This window comes from Rattus norvegicus, chromosome 11, assembly GCF_021556685.1.
Source record: "Rattus norvegicus strain SHRSP/BbbUtx chromosome 11, alternate assembly SHRSP_T2T, whole genome shotgun sequence".
NCBI lineage: Eukaryota > Metazoa > Chordata > Mammalia > Rodentia > Muridae > Rattus > Rattus norvegicus.
This window is the reverse complement of record NC_141544.1, coordinates 78,025,275-78,049,678: the sequence shown is the minus strand read 5'-3', so window position 1 is coordinate 78,049,678 and position 24,404 is coordinate 78,025,275. Positions and strand designations below refer to the sequence as shown.

The 24,404-nt window shown below is 44.1% G+C and overlaps 1 protein-coding gene across 5 annotated transcripts in view; it reads right to left on the bottom strand.

Annotated features, from left to right (window-relative positions):
* Casr (calcium-sensing receptor) overlaps positions 1–24,404 on the bottom strand; it is a 75,599-nt gene that overhangs the window by 10,700 nt on the left and 40,495 nt on the right. For all 5 annotated transcript variants that reach the window (XM_087575416.1, XM_087575417.1, NM_016996.2 and 2 more), the window contains 3 exon segments: positions 18,113–18,538; positions 15,169–15,475; positions 10,182–11,066 (listed from right to left, as the gene is read on the bottom strand). In XM_087575416.1, coding sequence (XP_087431542.1) covers positions 10,182–11,066; positions 15,169–15,475; positions 18,113–18,297 — 1,377 coding nt within the window. In that variant the 5' untranslated portion in view covers positions 18,298–18,538.

Below are 24,404 nucleotides of genomic sequence, written 5' to 3'. Positions count from 1 at the left end.
TGAAAGCCTCTTTAGGTGCATCCATCATGACCTTGTGGAACCAAGACCAGCAGGGCAAAGCCCTTCCTGGCATCTCCTGAGCTGGGTGTTGAGGAAGGAGAGGAGGGAAGACTGAGAGTTCTTGATCTTTGCACCTTCTTTCCCTATGGCTTTGAGTCTTTATGTCTTGCTGCTATAATTCAGTGTAGAGTAGAAGGAAGGAACAGAGATGCTGTGGGTGGGAGCCCCTGCTACCACTGTTGACAGTCATGGCATATCCTTGAATGTATCTAAGGTCTTAGGGGTCATCAGAGCCCTTGCACACTTGGCTGACTGGACTGCAGATTACGGGCAAACCTGGTAAGGCTATCAGGATGAGTCACCTAATATGCTTCAGAGGGGGCTAGCATGTGAGTGAGTCCAGTTGGCCTGGTGGGAAAATGTCAGTGGACACCACGTAACGTCATGGTGATTATAGAAAACAAATATGGACGGATGGTAAACTGGCCTCTCTCCCCAAGAATGGATACATTTGCCTATGGCAAAGACCTTCCCCTAATGAATAAAGATTTTAGGGGACCAATCACTGGGTGAGGAGTAGGTGGGACTTCCAGGTGTGTGGGGGGGAGAGTGGAGGGGACAGGACAGAGAGTACTGAGAAGAAGGAAGATGGGAGAAGAGAGGAATGACCCAGATCCATGTGGCTTTAAATAGCCATAGGTAGCTATGACTATCATATAAGGGATGGATTATTACAGGACAATCTGTCCAATCTAGGTGGGCAGTTTATGTCACTATCAGTTGGCTCTGAGTTTATTGTGTAGACGTTTTGTGGGGTGAGAATTTACTGATATAAATCTGATTGATAAATTGCAAGCCTCTAGAGTTTTAATTTTACCAGGATACAGGGATTTGTGGCAGCAAACCGAGAGATGGGAGGTCGTTGTGTGGGGCTGACTTGGTAGCGACCCTCCAATGAACTTACGAAGTCAGGTGGAGGCATTTCAAGAGCTCTGGGCTAGAGAGTCTGCCCAGTGAGGAGGCTGCTGGGGCCAGAGAGTAGCCGGCACTAGGATGGGATGGAAAATCCATTTTTATTATTCCCACTATACTCAGCTATTATTGGATGTCAGAAATTCATGCTCAGGACCCCAGGGCTTCACCAACAGCTGCATTCCCAGGTTCTAAGGATTGAATCTTCCAGATGAGAGTTGCCCTTTTGGCTTCTCTAGTTATAAGGTCTTCCAACAGAGCCATGCTACTGGCATCCTGTGTCCCCAGACTGTAGACTGAGGACTTCTCATCTTCCATAAATGCCTACATGTATATCCATAGCCTATTTTCCTGTTTTTTTTTTGAGAACTCTGAATAATATCACATGTGATAGAAAAGCTAGACTCATCAATTTCTTTCCTCATGGCTCTAAACACAGCAAGCAACAGATGGCTTCTCTTCTCTCTTCTGTCCACTACACTCTACAGTGTCCAGGAGTAGAGAAAGATGGGGACAAGAGCTGGAATGATATCATTTCATAATTTGCCGATGATCTTCCACTCGGGCAGATAACACAAACAAACAAAGCAAACATCACTGGCTTCACATCTGCCACTGCTGGTTCTGGCTGGAGATTTCAACCATGTTCCTAACTTGGAAGAGGGATGTACCCCCAAATCATATCATCAAAGTTTTCAGGTTTCCACTAAAGAACTTGTGGTGCTGGATTTCTATACTAGGGATTAGGCTGAGTTGTGGTTTTCTCATTTGTTCCACAATTGCCCTGAAATCCTGATTCCCCCGCCCCCACACACACAGTTTTCTATTGTATTATAATAACTTTTAGAGTGCACCATGGAGTTTAAACCCAGATGCCTAATGAACCTGAAATTAGTTTGAGATAATCAGGTACATTCTGCTGTGGATGAAACCACTATTCTCTTAACAATTTTTATTTTTATTTTTACAGGTAGTTTGCCTGCATCCATGTCTGTGCATGCCTGGTTCTCCCGAGGAGGCCAGAAGAGGACGCCTGATCCTTTGGAACTGGAGTTACAGACTACTGTGAGCTTCTATGCATGTGCTGGGAATCGAACCCAGGTCCTCTGTAACAGAGCAGCCAGTGCCACCAACACCTGGCTTGAGAGAGAATATTTTTGGTATGAATAAGCATGTGTGTGTACATATACACATGCCTGTACACATGCCAGAGCCAAAAGGACATCTGGTTTCAATGGGAGAAAGGATCTCCCACCAAAGTGGAACTAGGCTGCTGGCCAGCCATCCCTAGTAATCCTCTAGTTCTGCTTCAGCTCTGGAGTGATGGCACACGGGTTGCGTAGGCCAAACTCAGGTCCTGTCCTGATACTTGCATATCAAGTGTGCCTTTCCACTGTGCCATCTCTTCAGCCCCTTGTTGTACTCTCAATATCTGTATCACAATATTCCCCCCATTCCTGCCTTTTGCTTCACTGACATACAATGAGGAAGAAAGAGCTGCTGCCTATCTGGTGCTGTCACTGACTGCCTTCACATACCTATGGGTATACAAACTGCCAAAGACCAGCCCCAGATTTCTCGTCTACCCACACACAAGAGATGCTCAGTCAACAGTGGTCCATAATGGTCTCTACCATGTAGAATACCAGTACCACAGTGGGGACGTGACCACTTCTCTGAGGCCACAGGCCTTCTCCCTCATCTATCCATACACTGTCTTATCATCCATGAAAGTTCTGTTTTCTTTCAGTATATATCTGTGGCCAAGTCTCTTCCTTTATTTACTTGTTTATTTCACAAGTAGGAACACAAAGGCTGTTCTGAAGATGAGATATAATAGTATTTGCTACAGATGAAGAGATGTTGGTTATAACGTTACGTGGTCAGTCATATTCACATGCAACTTCCCCCACACCATGTTTTCTCCCTGTAGAAAGTGCATGTATGAACTCAACTGTGAGAAGAGGTACCTGAGTTCAACATTACACTAGTGTCTTCCCTAGGAACCCATCTTTGGGTCAGCAGCCTCTCAAGATCTAAAAGATGTGTGTAGAGAGGGACGTACATAGCTCTTTCAGAGGTAACACTGTCCTTGACAAGGCACAGATCATCTGGGCATGGACTTTCTTACTAGGTAGATACATGACTTTGGAAAGTAAGTCACCTTGGGTCTTTTCCCCATCCACAAGATAAGAGTACTCAAGACCACTGTTTATTGAACATTAATTTGGTATAGATTTGGTGGTATAGACACCTCGAGATCTCGGTGCATATCACCTGATTGTTTCTCAGGTCAGGAAAGTGGAGAATAGGGCATTAAGTGGCTGCCTAAGGTCAAAAAACTATTAGGTGGACTGAGAATGGTGCAGTCGGGAGGGATAGTCTATCGATTTACATCAGCCAATTTACATCACCACTTGCTTGTGTGTAGAAGTCAGATTAGACACGTCATCAGACTATCTGTCTCTAGTTCAACAGCTTAACTAGTATGAAACTTAGGCTGAGAAGAAAGTTTAAAAATGGGATGGTGGGAGCCTAGAGAAATGGCTTAATCATTAAGAACACCTGTTGCTCTTACAGAGAACCTGGGTTCAATCCCCAGCACCCACGTGGTGGCTCCTTCACTCCAGGGAATTTGATGCCCTTTTCCAGCCTCCTTGAGCACCAGGGATGGATGTAGTACATAGACAGCTGTTCAGGCAAAACACTCATGCACACAAAATTTAAAAAAAAAAACTTTAAATATAAGATAAAATAAAAGTGGGATGGAGGATTATGGAAGGCCATAGCTGGAAAAAGAAGTCTGAAGTGAATGATATCTTGCTCTTCAAATGTGATTTATACTTGTCTATCTTTAAGATTTAAAAATCTTGGTCCACCTTGCTGAGAAATGCTTTGTGTAAGACAAGTACACCCACATAAGTGTAAACTCTGAGTTTTATCTAAACATCACTCACTGCCATCACCCTACGCCCGAGGCTTCCTGCTGCTGCTCTCTGGCTATGGTGGTTTGAATAGGAATGGCCACAATAGACTCTCATGTGTTTGAATGCTTGGCCCATGGTGAGTAGCGCTATTAGAAGGTGTGGCTTTGTTGGAGAAGGTGTGGCCTTGTTCCAGGAAGTATATTGCTGTAGGGGTGGGCTTTGAGATCTCTACACTCAAGCTCCACCCAGTATGAAACACAATCTAATTCTTCTACTTTCAGATCAAGATGTAGAACTCTCAGTCCTGTCTCCAGCACCATGTCTGCCTGCATGCTGCCTTGCTTCTCACCCTGATAATAATGGACTGAACCTCTGAAACTGTAAGCAAGTTGTGATGGTTTGTATATACTTAAGCCAGGAAGTGGTACCATTAGGAGGTGTGGCCTTGTTGGAGTACGTGTGTCACCATGGGCATGGGCTATAATATCCTAGTCCTAGCTGCTTGGAAGTCAGTCTTTCACTAGCAATCTTCAGATGAAGATGTAGAACTCTCAGCTCTGCCTGCCTCATGCCTGCCTGGATGCTGCCTGCTTCCACCTTGATTACGATGGACTAAACCTCTGAACCTGTAAGCCAGCCCCAATTAAATGTTGTCCTTATATGAGTTGCATTGGTCATGGTGTCTGTTCACAGTAGTGAAACCCTGACTAAGACATAAGCTCTAATTAAATGTTTTTCTTTGTAAGAGTTGCCTTGGTCATGGTTTCTCTCCACAAGAATGGAAATCCTACTAAGACACCAACCAACCTTCAGATCCTCAGAGCCAGGACCCCACTGATGTGTCATTAGAGGTAGAATAGAACACTGTGCAAATGGAACCAGAAGATTGTATTCTTCTTCCTCCACACCTCCATCCCTTTATAAAGCTAATGTTTCTGTGACTCATCCATTAGTCTGTATTTACTTTTGCACCAGCATTTCCCCATACAGACATATCTCCATATTCACAAACCCTACCTGTTCTTCAGCACCATCTTGGACGACATTTCCCATTTCCTTCCTTCCTTTAAATTCTCACCTGGATGGTATTACAGTCTTTCCTCCTCAGTCATGTGAGTGAGAAATGTATTTTAGTCAAAATTTGTGTCTTGTCCAGTGCCAACCCGTTTTTTGCTTACTAAATATTATTCTTTAAATATTTTTAGAAATTATTATTTTATTCTATGTTTATGGGTATTTAGCCTTCATGGATGGTTTTTATACCACATGCACGCTTGGTGTTAGCCGAAGCTAAAAGACATCGAAGCATCCGCTGGGACTGGAGTTAAAGTAAAATGTCAAACCACTTATGTATTTCCTCTTAGTCACCATGTGGGCGCTAGGATAGAATCTGAGTCCTCTCTAAGAGCAGTCAATGCTCATAAATTGGGGAGTCATCTCTACACCCTTCTAAGCCCCATTTCTCTTTTTAAATAATCAATGGATTAAATTAATGTGTATGGATGTTTTGTCTGAATGCATGTTTGTGCACCATGTGCAGAGGCAAGAAGAGGGCACTGAATTCTCTGGAACTGGAATTAGAGACAGTTGAGAGCTACGTGGGTTCTGGGAATTGAACCCTGGTTCTCTGGAAGAACAACCAGTGTTTATAAACACTGAGCCATCCCTCCAGCCCCAAACCCATCTCTTTAAGCATCCTTAATGGTTCTTTTAGCATGTGGGCTTGTAAGTTTTATATCAGAGCACTTTACATTCTTCATAATACTTTGCCTTTAAGTCACATAATGAGGAAAAAGAGGCGAAAATCATTTCATACTTAAGAGCAAAAAATGACAGAGAATCTTTACATTGATTATTCTTGGCACACACAAAGATATCTATTTTTTTTAAATGGCACTGGGATTTGAATCCACAAACCTCATGACTGCTAGGTAAGTTCTTTCCCACTGAGCTATAAACTAGTAAGGATGTGGGGAAAAGGGAACCTCTGTAGTGTCCTGGTGAGAATGTAAATTAGACTAGCCACCATGACTGCCAGTATGGATTTCCCCAGAAAGCTGAAAGAAGAACCACATATGACTCCTGGTGTGGTTGCCGTGGAGTTTGAATCAGCCATATCTAAGAATGAAATTATGTCATTAGCTGAAAAAATGGATAGAAACAAAGAAGATTGTATTAGGCAAAATCAGCCAGACAAATATCACATGTTTTGATGTTTTTTTTTTCTTCTCTGTGGATCGTAGATTTTATACAGATATATAAATCTCATCTAGAAAACAGAAGTGAGACTGTCTGGGAAACAATGGGGATCAGAAGAGGGGAGAAAGGGGAACGTAAGAGAGGGAGAATGTGGTCAAGATACATGACATACTTGAATGAAAATGTCTCTATGAAGCTCATCGCTATGTGCAATGAATGCGTGTCGATAAAAAGCAATTAAAACAGCAAAAAAAAGCATTTAAGTATTTCTCCCAGAGAAGGCATTCTTCTGTTTTCAGAATTCTCAAAAGAAAATGATAAATCCACTGTGAAAGAACATGTGAAGTTCTTCTTTAGATGGTACACCGGTACGATGTGTTGCTTCTTTGATTTCTTTGTGAAGTGGTGGGAGTAAAAAGAATGATTAGATCAGGAGGCAGGGCGGAGATGAAGACATAGCAGGATCCCCAGTGCATTTCTCAGAGAAAGGTAAATGCACGCAAGTTCTGAGAATTCCACTTTCTTTTGTGTGGCGATATTTCCATCTTGTGGTCTTTTAGGGTATTCCCACACAGGACTCTAGAGCTAATGTGTGCATTGTAGGCACAAGTAGGAAGCCCCTATCTGCATACCTTCTAAAAGGCAGTAGAATTTAGCCAGAGCCAAGAAGCCAAAAATGGTCCACGCACAGGTAGGACTTTCCATCAACCAAAGAAGCTTATGCTTGGCAGGGAGCCATCAAAAATGAGGAAGAAAAATTAAGAGGCTGGAAGTACATGAGAGTCTGACTGGAAAAGATTTCCAGGAGAGACTGAATTTTGACAGAAAGGAAAAGTTCATGGCGGATAGTGCTTAGAAGTAAAACATGATGTTCCTTAGGTGTACCTTTCATGGAACACAGGTCTTCCTTTGATGGTACATAGACTCGAAGAGATAAAGGGCAAAGATACCATGCCGACAGCTAACAAGATTTCCACACCCAAAATTGATACATGATTTGAAAGATGGTGCCGGGCAAGTGGCTTAGAAGCAGAGTTTGAGCTGGCAGACACCAGGCTGCAAGCTAATTCTTGGATGAGACTGCATGTAGATGTCAGGCTTCTGCCCATATAGATTCTCATAATGATGTCACTACTTGCTGGTGCATCGGATAGCGAGAGACATGGTCAAGATCTTAGAGAGGCTGGACAAGGCCTCAGTGGAGACTGTAGTAATCACGGAAGATGTGTTAGGTAGTGCCCATGCCATTCAATTCTCAGTACTCCCAAGAGCCATTTTGTAGTCCCCGCTCACCTCTCCTTCTTAAACTTTTTGAACTTAAAGTTACTGCAGAGGCTGCAAACAGTGACACTGGGGAATAAGGAACAGAAAGACAGAGATGGAGTCACCTGTGGTGGGAACACTAGCCACAAAATTTCCTTTCCCCCTCTTTGCACAAGTCAATTTGGCTTGGGTTTTCTATTACATTACTAATAAGCTTGAATCATAACTATAGTCCCTCCCCTGACTCAAACTTAGCCTGGGCCATCTTACTTCCTAGTCTGGGAGAAGAGTTACTGGAAAGCCAAGTTTCCCAAGGAACACTTCTTTTCCCTTAACCCTACCCTGCTCCAATAGCATTTTCCAAGAGCTGAGGTCTTCCTTCCATGGGCTACAGCTATGAAGACATATTTACCACCCAGATATTATTGCTTGGTTTGTCTTACTTAAAATTTTACAACTGGACCATGTCTCCCGAGGTCTTCATTGTAGCTTAATGCTTTTGGTAGCAGTTCGATGTAAAGAGGAGGTTTGGGCACCCCACAGAGGTTAGAAACTTCTGTTGGCAGTGGTGTCTGAGGAAGACTTTCCCATTCATTCAAGGAGGGCTGGGAACCTGTGAGTCCTGACTTGTTTTATGAGCCCAGACAGTACTCCTTAGATGTGCGTGGGAGTTGCTACTTTAACACTCATAAGTTACATGCTTTTTGTTTCTTAGTATCTTTCCCTGAAAGGTTTGTGACATGGGGAACTGTATACAAAGTTGTTTTGCTGGTTGATTATGAGTGTATTAGGAGGATACCACACCATAAGGGCTGTCAAAAATAGCTCAGCCATTAAAATACTTGCATGAAGACCTGGGTTCAGTTTCCAGCACTTACGTAAAAGGTCAGACATGACAGTACATCTCTGTGGTCATAGTATTGGAGGGAAGGAGGAAGAGACAGAGACAGGAAGCTCACTGACCATCAATAAGCTCCAGGTTTAGTGAGAAGCCTCATCTCAAAAATTAGGTGAAGAGCTACTGAGGGAGGAACCCAAGAGTTGATTGCTGATGTCTGCATGCATGTGACACATATGCCCACACCCATACATGCACATATATCCACACACAAATTATCACCGCGATAGCCACATATTTGTTTATAGCTTGCAAGTTCACAACTTGTTTTCATATCTCGTTTCATTTTAAAAAGAAACTCGTGTGAACAGCCAGTTAGACGTAAGGTCCATGTTACAAGGGAAGAGGCTGTCACTTGGAGTCTTGGCTTGCCTAAGATCACAGTTTAGAAAGGGGATAGTGAAACTAGGCCATGTGATTCGGAATCAAGGGAAACCTCATTCCATGTTTTATGCAGTTTCTCTGCTACATTCTGGAGCTGAGAAAGACATACAAAAGGTATAAAACAGAATCTGATTGAAAAACCAGAGGTGACATGCAAGACACAAGCAGCCACATAGGATATAATCCACACTTGGTTGTTCCCTTCAGAAATTCATGAGATGACAAACACAGTGATGTCACTTCTGTGTTTAATTAAAAACTCCAGGACACCTAAATAACTAAGACCTTCTCTTAAGTCCTGATTTTATTTTATTTTTTTGTAGTTATGGCTAGTGTTTCCCTTTGAAACATTTACTGTCTTGGCTTGGAATGCCTTTCGTATGCTTATGTCCCAAGTTTGTGCTTAGCTGACTAGCCAGACAGTCCAGTACAGGAAGAACGACATATGGCGAACTTGGTGTCTGCACACAGTACCACTTTCCTCCCTGTAAGCATAGGGAATGCTATAGGTATTGGACAAATGCTGGTTATTCACAAGGGAAAATATCTTTAACTTGAATGTTACTCAAGCCACACTAAACCGGTCCCCAGACACCTGAGGACTTTTAGGAGCAATGCGTTATTAGGTGTTCTGGACGTCAGACTAATCGATGGTTGAGCTGAAGCTTCCCAGTGACAGGTAATCAAACACCATCAGTTTTGTGGCAGTCGGCTTCTTGGATGTTTGAAAAGGTTTCATGAATTCAAAGTCCTACTTTGCTCTCATTTTGATATTGCAATTTTTGTAATCACTTGGATGACTAATCTTCATTTTCTTAACTGATCACCCAGGAGATGGAGGGTATGACCAGGAATGTGCCTTCAGAGAGAAATAGCTGAGGAAGAAAGACTGATGCTGGCACCATCCCCCTGCCTGAGGGCCCCGATAGAAAGGAAGAAGGGAAAGAAGGAGGAGGAGGAGGAAGGGGAGGAGGAAGGGGAGGAAGAGGATTAAGAGGAAGAGGAGAAGGAAGAGGAGGAGGAAGGGGAGGAGGGAAAAGAAGAAGGAGAGGAGGGAGGAAAGGAGGAGGAAGGAGAGGAGGAGGTAGGAGAGGAGGGAGGAGGATTAAGTGGAAGAGGAGAAGGAAGAAGAGGAGGAAGGGTAGGAGGGAAAGGAAAAAGAAGGGGAGGAAGAGGGAAGGGAGGAGGAAGGAAAGAGGAGGAGGAGGGTGGGGAGGAGGAGGAAGGGAGGAGGAGGAAGGGGAGGAGGAGGAGCTAGTCCTTGCCTCTGCTTCCTGGTTGGCCAAGAAGACAACAGTCCTCTCCTGCTACATACTGTTATGGCAATGATGTCATTACCAAGCACATGGGACCAAATGTCCCATAGACTAGACCCTTGGAAACAATGAGTCTCAATAAATCTTCCTTTAAGTTGGTCTCTCAGGTACTTTGGGTCACAGTGCCACAAAAGTAAATAATGTAGTCATTATGTTTCTTTGCTCTACCACCTTGGTTCTGCTTTACTACACAGAGAACTACTAGCTAAGTGAGAGACTTACCTGCCAGGCCTCAACCTTCTTGATGTCTGCACAGGACCCGTTGGTGAAAAGCCCTCTTCCGGGTAAGCAGGTGTATATATCTTGTAGGGCATGCGCAATGGAGTAGACGGCTAAGTACACATTGTAGGATATCCGTAAATGTTCGTAATCCATGTAAGGGGTCTCCACACTGTTGATGTTCTCATCCCCTGTGCAGAGGGGTCGGAAGGCAGTAGAGCTATTGAGTAACCTGTTGCCACCTTCTTCGTGACTTCTCACGAAGGTGTCCACAGGTAAAGGTCCTTTTGCGCCTTCTTGGAGGTGGCAATTAAAAGTTTCTTCCCAAAACTCTTTGGCAAAACCATTGTGGACAGACTTCCTAGGATGAACTTTCTGTAGGAATTCTCGGAAGCCTGGAATCTGCCCAGCCTTCAGACCGAACCCAATGGTGCCCCCGACTACATGGAAATACTCAGGCATAGCAATCAGCGAGGAACTGGCCCAGGCCTCGCTAGCCAGCCAGATCCTGCCTGTGATGTTACGCCGCACAATCTCCTTGATGAGAGGTTCTAGGTCCGGGCCGCTGGAGAAAACGACAATGACCTTGGCCGTAGAGTTCTGGATCACTTCGACCACCTGCTGGATCTCTTCCTCGTCAGAGTACTGGGAGATGAGCTCGCTAAAATCAATGCAGATATCCCTCTCTTCGGCTTCCTCTCGGAACTTCTCAATGCCAGGTCTGCCATAGTCGTCATCAGCTGCAATTGTGCCCACCCAGTTCCAGCGGAAGTACTCGATGATGTCGGCCATCGCGGTTGCCTGGTGTTCGTCATTGGGAATGGTGCGGAGGAAGGATTTGTATTGGTTCTTATTGCTGAGGAGCCTGCTGGAGGAGGCGTAGCTCACCTGGGAAGAACCAAGAACTTAGAATGAGTGAGTGGGAGTGATGTGACAGGCTGATCTCAAGGACTAACGTAATGTCACTTATAAAATGTGTTCAATGGGAGCAGGATGGAGGTGTGAGAAAAATCAGGCAGTTCCGTTCCACCCCAACACGAACCCCCAAGCACCAGTTAGTTTATTCGGGGAACTTCCGGATTCCCAGTGCATGATTCTTCATGACCATGCTTTCTAAAGTGCTACTAGCAATAGATTTAACCCCTTCATAGTGGAATAGGCTTCTCTCTAAAGGAGTCTTGTACCTGCTAGCTTCCTTTGAAGTGCCTCTTTGGTTATTCTAGATCCATGTGCTCGCAACGTTTTGTCTGTTGGGCCCAAGTTCCGATCTGAACATTATAGTCTCCTGCTTACTGTTATGAATGCTTTGTCCAGAATCCAACGTCTGGGAGAGTCAGTTTTCCTATAGTTATAAACTTCAGGCTCTTCAGGGGATCCCCAAGGAGGTCCTTCCTCCAACTCTGATCATTTTTCTCTTCCCATTTCCCAGCATTCCTCTCCTACTTTCCCCGCTCTTGCATAAAAAGAACACCAATTACGGTAAATCCCCAGAGCGGCTTAGCTTTTAGGCTCAATTAAGTCATTGTAGACTCAGCTGTCCCACAGTTCAATAAAGAATAACAAACCTCACTAAATATCACCAGAAAAAACACCTTTTCTTCTCCCGGCTTCTCAGAGCTTCCACTATCACCCAAATCCCCTTTCTTTGCAGATGATGACTAAGATAACTTGTCCAGACTCTGATGTGAGTCTCAGAGATACGCTAGAGGCGGAAAGGGGGCCTGGAGGAGGTGTGTTTGTTGATAGGCACCCACTTTGCCCTATACCAGCTCTACATTTGCACATGGGTGTCCATCAGAGACAGAAAGTTTCTGATGTTCAGAGATCACTGTTTAGAGAAATATCACGGCCCAGGAGATGGGCAATGGGCGAGCTGACTACCCTAGAAGGAATGCTCAAGCTCTCTTCTCCCCAAGCCCCACCTAATGCCTGAAACGGTCAGAGGTCAGAGAATCAACACCCTGGTTGGGCCCCTGATAGCACCCCCGGGAGTCACCACAGTTCACCAGCTAGGGAGTCCCGAGTTATCAGAGCATTTCTTCTGATGAACAACTCTTAGTAGAGTCCTTCTGGGAAGTGAAGTAGCCTTTAACAGCCGCCGTTCTCTAGTTCCCCAAGACACCCTTGAACTTCTTCAGAAAACAAGCTGAAGAGATTAACAGGGGTGCTTTGAGTACACTTCTTACTAATGGGAATAACTAGCTTCGTGTGAGCAATCTTTTAAACTAAGCATTTCCAACAGGCATCCTTTGCATTGATTTAGAGTCTTAACATGAAAAATATCCAAGACACTGGGCTATGAAAGACTAATCAAATTTGCCAAAGGCAACCACTCTGATAAGGGCTTTGATCTTAGAAGCCATAATATGAAAGTGACAACTATTTTTTTTAATCTGAATAATCCCCTCCTGCTTCCATAGACGTCCAGGATCTAGGTGAATAGATGAAGTGATTTATGTACGTGTTATTAATTTCTGAGAGCCCGTTTGGGGGTCCTAGCAGGGGAGCACAGTTACTCGACTGTCTGGGAAGTCGACCATGTGAGCAGCTTCAGGAAAAATGTACCTGGAGTGGTTGGGGAGGAAGGGGACACCTGCCTAGCCGGCCAGATCAACTCAATCAACCATGGCGGTCAATGGAGTGACAGATGTCCTAGCCATATCTATATTATTAATTTTCAAAAGTTTTGTTTGTAGATCTTTAAAAAAGAAAAAAAAAGAAGAAGAAAAAGAAACTAGCTTCAGAGTTAGGGATTTTCTCTGACATTTGCCCATAATTGCTCATTTCTTCATTTACTGTTGAAAAACGGACCAAAAATGTTTATAAAAGGATACAAATTAAAGCTCATACTGTCTCTCCTGGGTATAGTCTATTAATGTATGTAATGTAATACTTGACCTGTTTTCAAAAGACAACCTATAAAGTCAAGTATATGTCACTCCATGTCCTCCCAAAACAGAAAGCCTTCAAAAACACATCAAACTTTCCCTGACAGAAGGAAAAGCACACACATGGAAAATTCAGACATCTGGCCAGTTTCTTCCATCTATTACATCCACTTGGGGGCGTGATTGACATATAAGTAATGGGGGTAGGCCTGTGGCCCGAACCTCAGAGCAGTGTTTTCCAACCCTGCAGTGCGATTCACTGGAGAAGGTTGGAAGTTCCAGATAGGCTGCATCCTAGCCTGTTAGGCGATGAGCTCTGCAGGGTGGGCACAAGCAGCTCCCTGCGTGATTCTAACGTGAAGCCACGGAAAAGAACTCCTGCTGAAAATTGACTAATAATCATCACCATCATCCTCTCCCTTTTCCTCCTCCTCCTCCCATCATCATCATTATTATTTTTAATTATTATTATTTGAGACAGAGTTTCTTTATGTGCGCTGCTGTGTGTTTAAATCTGGTGGGCATACACTGCAGCATTATTTTAAATGCACCATCTGAAGGTAAGTGGAGACAAAGTATCACTTTATAGGTAGCCAGCCCAGAACTCATGATGTAGAGCTCCACCTGCCGGGATTAAAGGGGTGAGTACCAACCTCCACACCCGGCCAACTGCAGCCTCCTTACCACTTTAATCAATCATATTTTTCTTGTCATTCAGCCATGCAGAAGTGAAGCTCTCCCTTCTCGTTCTTTACCTGACGTCATCCCCATCTTCTACCACTGGGCTGAGAACTTACCTTCATGGTGATTTTTAAAATAGTTTCACAGTCTGCCAGATTTAGACACGCCCAGCACATTGACTAATGCTCCCTGGGTCAGAGCATTTTGGTACAAACATGGCAGAGCCAGGGGTTTCCTACGTGGTACATCTTTACTCCCTGGAAGTGTAAATGCTTCTGATGTTACGAGTCTGCAAAAGGATTAAGGTTCTCAGCAAAGAAAGCAGACTCCTTGCAACAAGAGACATGGGAACTCAGTCATATGAATTTTGAATATTGTTTCAAATATTAAACACTGAAAAATTTTGAAATCTGATCCTCTAATTTACAACTGAAGGCTATACCACAACCGAGCCGATTCTATTTTCTTATCCACAGACATTAATCTACTTGCAAATTTCACTCTGACAAGTGACATAATGGATCTGTAGTTATTAATTAAAGGTTGACTTGATAGGCCGTAGTGCTAAAGGGGGAAATCAGGTAATAAAATGGCATTTAGAGTTTACTGTTGTTTGGTGTCCGGGAAGTGGAACGCAACTTTGAATCGATGCTTATAAAAGACTTGGTTTGGTGAATGATTAGTATTTGAAAATGCACCCGCCTGGGCTGAGTCCCTGTAGGATGGAGATGGTTCATATACACTCTGTCAATATTTGTTGGGGGATATTAGGGTATGCTCCATCTCAGAATGCATGACACCATGGTTAAGCTCCTGCATTATGGGGAAGCAAGCTTTATTTCCCCTTGAACATAAGCTAACAATAGGGAAGAAGAAACTTTGAGGAAAAAGAATTAGGGGCAGGTATTTTTTTTTATCTGAATGGCCCCAGAATCGTCTTCCTTTTGGTAAAAATAGAAGTCCAGTTACCAAAGGAGCAACATGGGAAATAACAGTGAGAAAAAAAAGATCCAATCATATCCATGAGAGTTATGTCGAAACGGATATTGGAAGAACAGTAAAGGTCTAAGTCTCAGAGACCCCCGTGCTCCTGATACAGTGCCCAACTACCTTTGCGTCTACGGAAAGCCTCGGGGGACACTGCCAGCTTGCAACTCTTCAAACCTGTTTCTCCTGCTCCCTGAGTGTGGTGCCCATCTAAGGAACTGCCACTTAGGTGGGGGGACAGCTCAGAGGTTAAATGGTTGAGCTGTTCTTTCAGACAACCTGAGTTCGATTCCCAGGACCCGTGTTGGGTGGCTCACAACCACCTGTAACTCCAGCTCCGGGAGATCTGACACGTCGGGTCTCTGAAGGCACCTGCATTTGTGCACATAATTTAAAGTGATAAAAGTAAGTCTTAGGAAGGAAAGCAGTGTTACCTGGGGGATGTAGAAAAGTCCCAGCAGGTTGGCTACCGCCGTGGAGACACCGGAGCCGGTGGCTCCCACCACGGCAATGGTCGAAGGGATGTGCTCAGAGCAGTTGCAGAACTCGTCCAGGTTCAAAGAATCGATTTTGTTCTGGGCAACAAAACTCAAGGTGGCTTCCAGCGCCTTGGAGACGGTGTTACAGGTGTCAAATATCCTATATCCCAGTGTCATGTTGGGAAGAAGGGAGGGGCTGCTGTTTATCTCCTCTATGGCGAATATCATGGCTTGTAACCATCGGAATCCACGGAAGTTATACCTGGAAGAAAGACATAGACATGGTGGGAGACTGTGTTGGAGTAAGGACTGTCAGCGTTGGGCTTGAACCTTGGCTCTGTTCCCCTTCAGTTTGGGATGTACCCTCCGAGGTCCGAGGTCCTCCGTGTACCAGGAACAATACACTCCTATTAGGCTGCCTTTAAAGATGTTATGAGATAGACAGGTAAAATCCCAGCACAGTGCATTCCCGTTGTATTAGGGAACAATAATATAAATGACTATTACCGGTATTTAGTTCAATAATTTATAGCTGCATTCTCTAGCATGAACATGGCAGTAGCTGATGTGAAAGTGTAGTAAGTATTCTGTGAAGGTGTGAAGGTGTGAAGGTGTGGGCGTAAGGCATGGCTGGGGTCAGTGATGCCTGCCTCTGTGCTGTATAATTGTCAGGCTGCAGTGGGAAGGTTGTGAGTTTGAGGCCAGTCCTGGGCTACATAGCAAGTCCTCTAACACCCCCCTTCCCCCCGGCCAAAAAAAGCACCAGGGGACTGTAAATAGATGAGGATATTACTATGTGGGAACCTAAAAATAACCTCAGATGTGCAGATTTGTCACAAATTTACACTGTGACATTCCTGGAGGTTAAAGCAGAAAGTGAAATGATCCTTTAGTCGATAAATATTAAGTATTTAAAGAACTGCGAACAGAAGGGGTAGGAGATGCCTTTAAAATTCTGTGTTGGGCTCATTTATAATTTTTGCTTTTAAAAAATGGCCATTGCTATTTTTTAGAGAACATTATTTTAAGTAAAAGAAAAGAAAAGAAATCAAATAAATCAACAAAAGCATAGTGTCAGTTTCCTTTCTCCCTGGCTTGGGAGGGTGAAGCCTGGATAAATTGCTGACTCAGCAAATCGGAGTGCCCCGCCAGAAATCCTTCGCTGTCGTCAGGCTCCGCCTCCTCTGGGTTCGGAGTCCAAAGTGAACTCAGTGACAGGACACATTGTATTCTACCGTATGGTCAGGTTTCCAGAGTTCTTGGTCTAACCTTGGATGTAAAAATTTCCATATCACCTTATGTTTCTTTTAACACTTAGTCACTTGTTTCAAACTTGTAACCTTATTAGGAGATGCTAGATTATTTTTAAAAAATTAATCAAACGTTATTTTTTATAAAACTCCTGCTAAACTGTTTCTGCTATTGTTAACACATTTTCAGGGCAAGCATTTTGTTCCTTCACAAGGCTGTTCCATAAGGAGCAACATGGGCAGCATTTGTCTATGTGGACCATATGAAGACACAGTCATTTTGATGCAATCCTACAGATAGTTTTTTTTCCATACTCATGAGAAAAAACATCCCTGGCTGTCCTTATGCCATGAACAGAAATCCAGTTTTGTTGAGATAATGTTGACCTTCACTTTTCCCTTTCCAGTTATCAAGGCTAAGGATGGGTCCTTTCTAGAAGCTTCGGGCTGCGGCGGGGAAGCGACACTCTCTGCGAAACTGAGCCATATGTGAGGTGAGTGCATGGCCTCTGAGCTCTCTCCTGTCTAAGCAAGGTGGCTGTTCACATCCTGCTATGGAGCTGCCTGTGGCTGGATGCCATGTTCTAAAGGGGTCAAGATCAAGGAGGGAGCCTCAGGCGGGGGACTAGTAGAATGGTGAGGGGTTAAAAGTCACACAGGACAGGAACTGATAAGAAAACTGAGACTATTGGCTCGGAGAAGAAAAGATTTGGAGGGACATTTAGTCGCCTTCCAATGTCCTGAGAGGCCCCTGGATCCCTAAGTATTTTGTGATGTCCCATCTGTGCCAGGTATGATCTCTGTGTGTGACAGAGTCAGATGTGGATAGTGTCGGGGAGTAGGGCACAGGAAGGGGTTTAGCTTCTTATGTGAAAGACATTGAAGAGAAATAGTTTCAAAATAAAGTGGGCTGCATTTAGAAAGTGCTTGCTTGGGTCTTAGAGGCCATCATCCTGCTTTTTTCAACTCTAAATATCTTTATAAAAGATGAACAACAGTAGAAAGGACACAGCAACCAAGACCCATGGGTCTCTAGAGCACATAGGTCAAAGAGAAATAAATGTACTACAGAAGTTTATGAGCTAAAATGAACTGTCCATACTTGCTTAATTAATTAATTGGTGACTGGATAAATAAATCAATATTGCAGCATTGAGAATTGAACACACGTGCATTCTAGGAAGAGCTGCACACTAGGCTAAATTTCCAGCCTTATTTGTTTGTTTGTTTGTTTGCTTGTTTGTTTATTATCTGTTTCTGTTTTGAGACAAGGCCCTACTACTGAGACGGGGTCTTGGTGTATAACCTGTAACTCTCAATCCTCCTGCGTCCATGTTGCAGTTGCAGGATGTACCACCCTGTTCAACTCGACTCCCTCTTGGTCTTGAATTGAGTGACACCACTGCCAGTTGCTGATATTGCATGAACAGCCATGCTCTGGCTACCAAATTACTGGCCCTTGACAGGCCTGGTGTTTTCTATACCTGGTGTTTTCTTCAGGGAAAGGAAAGGAGGCATCAGTAATCCTCAGCACGATAACCAGTTGTTTTGAAAACAAGAGAAAAGGTTTTTAGTGCCTCTTTGGGTCCCACGCAGCTTTTTCTCTACCATCCAGAAATAGAGATACCCTCGAATCAGCCTTGCCTTACCTAATGCACTCCACAGACTCTGGTCTTGACTTCAGATCTTGATCTTTGGCTGCTACTCCAAAATGGATAGGAAAGAGACCTCCTAGGATAATGTCCCCCTTCTTTTGGGCTCGCTGGTCAGGCCCATAGGCAGAGGAGTGCCAGGCAAGAGCCAAGAGGGCCAAACAGCAGCTGTACGATGCCATAGCGTTGCCTTCTCTTCAGGGGACAGGTAAAGGTGTCAGTGGATTGGGAGCCCGAGAACTCCACGGCCCTGGTGCGGTTCACACCTTCTGGTGGGGAGACATGATTACAGAGTGGTTAGTGACAGAGCAGGAGTGATGGCCTTTGGGTCTCCATTTCTGCCTTCTCTGTAGTAGAGGTGTAGGGTGGCTGGTCCTCGAGTCCTGAGAAGTGACATCATGTAGAGGCTGCCCGAGATGTTTTCTAAAAGAAAAGAGAGGAAGTGGATTCAGCTAAGCCTGTGTTTCATTTCAGTACGATGACAGAGGTAGCTTGGAGTTTCCATTTAGAGAGGCTCAGGATCGAGAAGTATGGCTTCAGGTCACAATCTTACAGTACTACATGTAAGAAATGGAAAACATCATGTACTGCAGAAGGACCGTATGCAAGCCTGAGAGGCCACCTTCTAAAGAGGCCATCGATAAGCCCAGCCTTCTCTGTCGCTGCTGACTGTAAACCACCCATAGCATGGATCGTGAATGGAAGTGTCCTAGAAGTAGCAGCCCCTTCAGGTAAAATACAAATGATTTACCCATATACTCCTACAGAAAACACAGAACCAACTTCATTTACGTTTAAATCTGACTCCAAACCAAGCAGAAATGTCAGAAAAGATGACTCCCTTTTTCATTTATTTTGAGAGCCCCCTCCCCTTTTAGTGAAGGTCTGGATTTCCAGTTTGTAATGTAACGGTCTACAAGGCTTTTAGAACAGTTCGTCGGAAACGTAGCATCTTCAATGGTGGGCCATGCAATTGAGTTCGAGGGATCTTGGAAATTTTGACAAGGGCTAACAAGGTGGCTCTTTGAGAAGAAGTGCTTGCTACACAAGCTGATGACCTGAGGATCTGAGTTCAATTCCTGAAGGAGAGAATGGACTCTTAGACCTTGTCCTTTGATCTTAATATGTGCACAGTGGCAAACACTGCCCCTGAACAGCCCCCTGCCCCCTGCCTCAACATACCGATCTGTCATGCATACCTGTCTGTACAATTCTTTTTTTCTTTTCTTTAAAAGGATTTTAAAATTTTAAGCTGATGAGTGTATGTGGTGTGCGTGCGTGTGTGCATGCGTGTGTGTGTGTGTGTGTGTGTGTGTGTGTGTGTGTGGTGTTTGTGTGTGCATGTGCATATGTGGTGTGTGTTTGTGGTGTGTGAGTGTATGTGGTATGTGTTTGTGGTGTGTGAATATATGTGGTATGTGTTTGTGTGTATGTGTGAATGTATGTGGTATATGTGTATATGGTGTATATGTGTGTGAGTGTATATGGTGTGTGTGTGACTGTATGTGGTATTTATGTCTGTTTGTGTCTGTGTGTGTGTTTTTGTGTGTGGTGTGTAGTGAGTATATGTGGTGTGTATGTATCTGTGTGAGTCTGTGTGAGTGTATGTGGTGTATGTCTATGTCTGTGTGTGTGTGTGTGTGTGTGTGTGTGTGAATGTGTGCCCAAAAAGGCCAGAAATTGGACTTTGAATTCCCTGGAGCTAGGATAAAAAGCAGCGTGAGCTGCCCAACTAGGGAGCTTGCTACCAAAAACTCAGGTCCTCTGCAAGATCAGGAGGCACTCCAAACTGCTGAGCCATCTCTTCACACATACCCCTCACTTTATCCTTTTTGTGGCTGAGATAATTCCACTGTTTATATGAACCACATTTCTACGTCCACCCCTTTGTGGTTGTACACTGAGGTTGTCCCCATGCCTTAGTCTTGGGGACACTGCTGCAGTGCTGATGTGCAGGTACTTGCGTGATATGATGGTTTGGGGTCTTTGGGGGTAAATCCCCAGGAGTGGTAGAGCTGAGCCGTATGGCAAAATTATTCTTAGTTCTTTGAGGAAACTTTACTCTGATTTCCATAGAGGCGGGACCATTCTGCAGCCCCACCCCCTCTACAAAGGCACTGTTTTCACATCCTTGCTAATACTTGCTGTTCCTTGTTTTCTTGATGCCTGTTGTTCTGGAGCGAGATAGGCCTTCAGTGTAGCTTTCATAGGTACTTCTCCGATAGCCAGCGATGTTGACAAATTATTATATGATCATTGACTATTTGTATTTCATCCCTTGAGAACTGTCAGTTCACTTCATTAACCTACTTATTGATTCTTTGGTGTCCAATATTTTGAAGTCTAGTTATTAATTTTTTAACAATGATGTCAAAAGTACATGTTGGGGGAAAGACAGGGTTTTTTTTTCATCACATAGTGCTGGCCAAACTGGATAGTCCACACACAAGACGGAACTACTTCAGTATTTCTCACCCTGTACAAAACTTGACTGCAAATAGACCAAAGACCTAAGCTTGGACCTAATACTCTTAAACTGATAGAGAAAAAGGCCCAGAAAACACTGTTAAGGCCCCGTGCACAGACAAGAACTTTGTGACTGGGACTCCAGTCACTCAGATAGCACCACCAGTAGAGTAATGGGATCTCTACACAGCAAAGGAACTGGAGTGAAGAGGCAGCCTAGGGCGTGGAGAAACCCTTTCTAGCTGTACCTCTGACTAGTTGCTTTCTAGATTGCTGTTGGCTTTGAACTCTGTCCTTAGCCCTACTGAACTTCCACTCACTGGCCTCCTGAGAGAATCCGACAGTCATTTTAGCCAATATCACTGGACTTCACATGGGAAGAGAAATCAGAGATGACGAACTTCCATGAAATTCATTCCAGAAATGTCCAAACATTCATGATCACTCTGGTTTTTGGACTCCAATCTTAGTTTTGGATATTTGACCTCAACATATGGATCTGACATTCATGCTTGTCTGTACAGTTTGATATAAAAGTTTACAGAGGCCTGGTAGGATCAAGAGGCCAAGCATACAAATAATCATATACAATTCTGTCCTTAGGAGTCCAAGGCCGGTGGGTGGTAACAGTAGTTCCCGTAGAGAGCTTCAGCGTTTACCTCAACGTAGAGACAAACGAGATGCCTTACAGAAAACTGAACTTTCTTTCTTCAGACTAAATCTAACCATAACTAAGGCTCTGTCCTTAGCACAATGTCTAGAACAGCAAATGCTAACCATTTGTTAAATGGATACCTAGGAAGAGAGAGTGTTTGGAAAGAGACAGAGCCTTCTGTGTTGATAAGGTGTTTTATCAGCTCCCGCAAACTCCAGTCAACTCTAAACCGGGCAATGATTTGACAAAGAAGGTAACACCTAGTTCACTTTGTAGGCGAGAAATAGGCTCTCTGTATGCGAGGCTCACTGAAGTGAAAAGGCTGGCATTTGAATTAAGACCGCCTCAAGAACTCAGAATTATAAGGAGTCTTGTGCCCTGAATTAGGTAGAAGTGAGAACACTGTGGCCGGCTGGAATCACTAAGACCTCTTAAGGTTTTCCAGTGACAGATTAGCTCCTAAGGGAAGTTTACTAACTCAATAATCCACTCCACAGAAAACTCGTGGCAAGAAGTTATGGAAGACAGGGGGTCAGTTTGCAGCAGCAGTGGAGGCTGCCAGCCTAATGTAGGCTCTGTGCAGCCCTTATGGGTCATGACGAGTGACTGATTTACTTTCAGTCCTACATCCTCTCCTCCATCTCCTGTCACATGGAGCCCCACCTCTGCAATGCTGAACTCATCCTTCCCTCTGCCTTCTCCTGTCTGCTGCTGTTCCCTGCTAGAGCTTCCTTCTTTCCTCTCTAGCCCTTGTTCCCACACCACATGACAATGAGGGCAGGACCAAGTTCATCTGCTTAATTTTGGGTACTCATGGCTGTGACTTTGGCTTATTCGGCTTGTAGCAATGAAACTGTAAAAGTTTGTAAATAATTTATAACAACATTTTGTATTTTTAAAAGACAAAGTGTGTGTGTGTGTGTGTGTGTGTGTGTGTGTGTGTGTGTGTGTAAGAGAGAGAGAGACAGAGAGACAGGGAGACAGAGAGACAGAGACAGAGAGAGGGAGGGAGAGGATCTGGGGAGGACAGAAGAGGGCATCAGATCCCTTGGAGCAAGAATTACAGACAGCTATGAGTTACCCACTGTAGCTGCCAGGAACTGAACTCAGAGTAGGAAGTGCCCTTAACCACTGAGCCATCTATTCATTCTTCATTCAGCCGTCTATTCAGGCTTTAGTTTTAGTATTTGCATCTTGTATCATCCCTCATTTAACGCCACAGCAAATACATTGTTAGCTGGAAAGTGGCTAAAATAAAGTCTCTCTTGCTCCCCCCTCCCTCGTTTCTGATGCCATCTATTTATGTATTATGTCCCAGCCCACAGGATTTAGGGTGGAGTCCTATGGCGGCTTCTAAGAAATCTGCTGAGGAGAGCCAGCCTGTCACCCCTGCGTCTGCTTCCTTTGCCCTGCTGAATGGAGGTGTATGTGGCAGTTGAGGCTCAGCTGGAACCAGGAGGAACACTGTAGGGAATTATGGTTCTGTGGGTTAGGAATCTCATGGATTGGAAACTCACTACTGAACTATCCCAACCATCATGCCATGGGGAACACATTTCCTACTTGTTTAAGCCAGGATTTTCCAGTATTTTTTTCTTAACCAGTTACTCCTAACAGGACCTGTCCTGAGTCACCAACTCATTTGTGATCCATACACTAAGTTTATTCCATTTAAATCAATCCTGTTTGCCTTCCTCCAAAAAGCACCACATACAAAGCCAATGCTAATATTTGTTTTTTCTCTATTCTGGCAGACACATATCGGAAGCAGCTGGTCCCGTAGTTAGAAGGATCTCGCCATCATGAGGATGTTGTGAAGGATGTTTCGGTATAGATAGGTGATTTCTCATTGAGTTCCTTACCCAAGAGATTCGAGCATTACCAAGTAGATGTGAGCAGACAGGGCTATGGGGATGAACTGGGTCACGTTTTTGAATGCATCTCGGGGCAGGGCCCGTATCTTCCTCATTATTGAAACCTACCACAAAGTACCACCAAGCATCACATCTGGAATTTAGTAGATAACACACACATATTTGTTAAAGAGTGACTGGTACAGACCAGGTCTGGTTGGGCAGTTTGCAGAAGGAATAGGGAAATAGTCACCACACTTGACCTCAAGATTCCTGTGGGTGGGGCTTCTTCATGATCCCAGTTGAATCTACAGCTTTGAACAAGGAACTGAAGCTAAATGGATACTTAAAAAAAAAAAAAGAAAAAAGAAAAAAATCTATCAGTTGAACTTGTCTTTGTGCAAAAATGTAGGAGGTCTTTGTCTGGTCTAAGATCCACAGTTCAGATCAATATGCCAGAGGATAAAGACAGATTAGTAATCAACATTTTGACTTTCGGTTTTCACTAAACTAAAATCCTCCCTTATCTGCCTCTGGCTTCAATGATTCTTGGAACCATGTAATTCTCTAGCTAAGTGACTTTGTCCACCTAGAGACAACCCAGGTACAGATCTTCCAAACACAAAGCCTGAATGTATATTCAGGACATGGTAAGCTCAAAAATTATGATCTCTCAATTTCTGGGTTGTAGGAACAATATTTCTAGATTGGCCATGAAAGAAAATGGAAAAAAGAAATGTTTACGAAGCCAAATTGATTTCCAATGAAGATCACCTGTCTCGGTAGACTGAGCACACAGATTTCTCTTCGGTTGATTGTAGAGTAATCTTTGCCCTCTTTGTCACAGACTGTGGGGTTTGAACCACTGTTGCGGAAAGGTGAGAGTTGTGCATGCTTTAATGAGGATGAACAGGGAAAAGAAACTGGGAGAGTTTGAGCCATGATCAGCAAACTCGTGTACCTGGCTCTGGTTACAGCTTTCCCCAGTCTCGCTGAGGATGCATCCATGGTGAGGGGTTCTGTACACACTTGTCTAAGAATCAGGGAAGGACAGCCTATCTGCCATCATCTATGTGACCATCCCCCATCAACACGACTGTCCCCAGTCCTAGGTCAGGCTCCATTTCTTATTTCAAGGTGGGACATCTCTTGTTTACAATGAGGGCCTCTTTCAGCACTGTAGGCAGCACAAACTGCCTGGTCACACTCTGCCACCTCCTCCAGTTGGGCTTGTCCGCTGGCCAGCTGTAGAGGTTCTGCCCTCCCCTCCCCCAAGTCTCCCTGACAACAGGTGTGATTTTTGGAGAGCCCACGC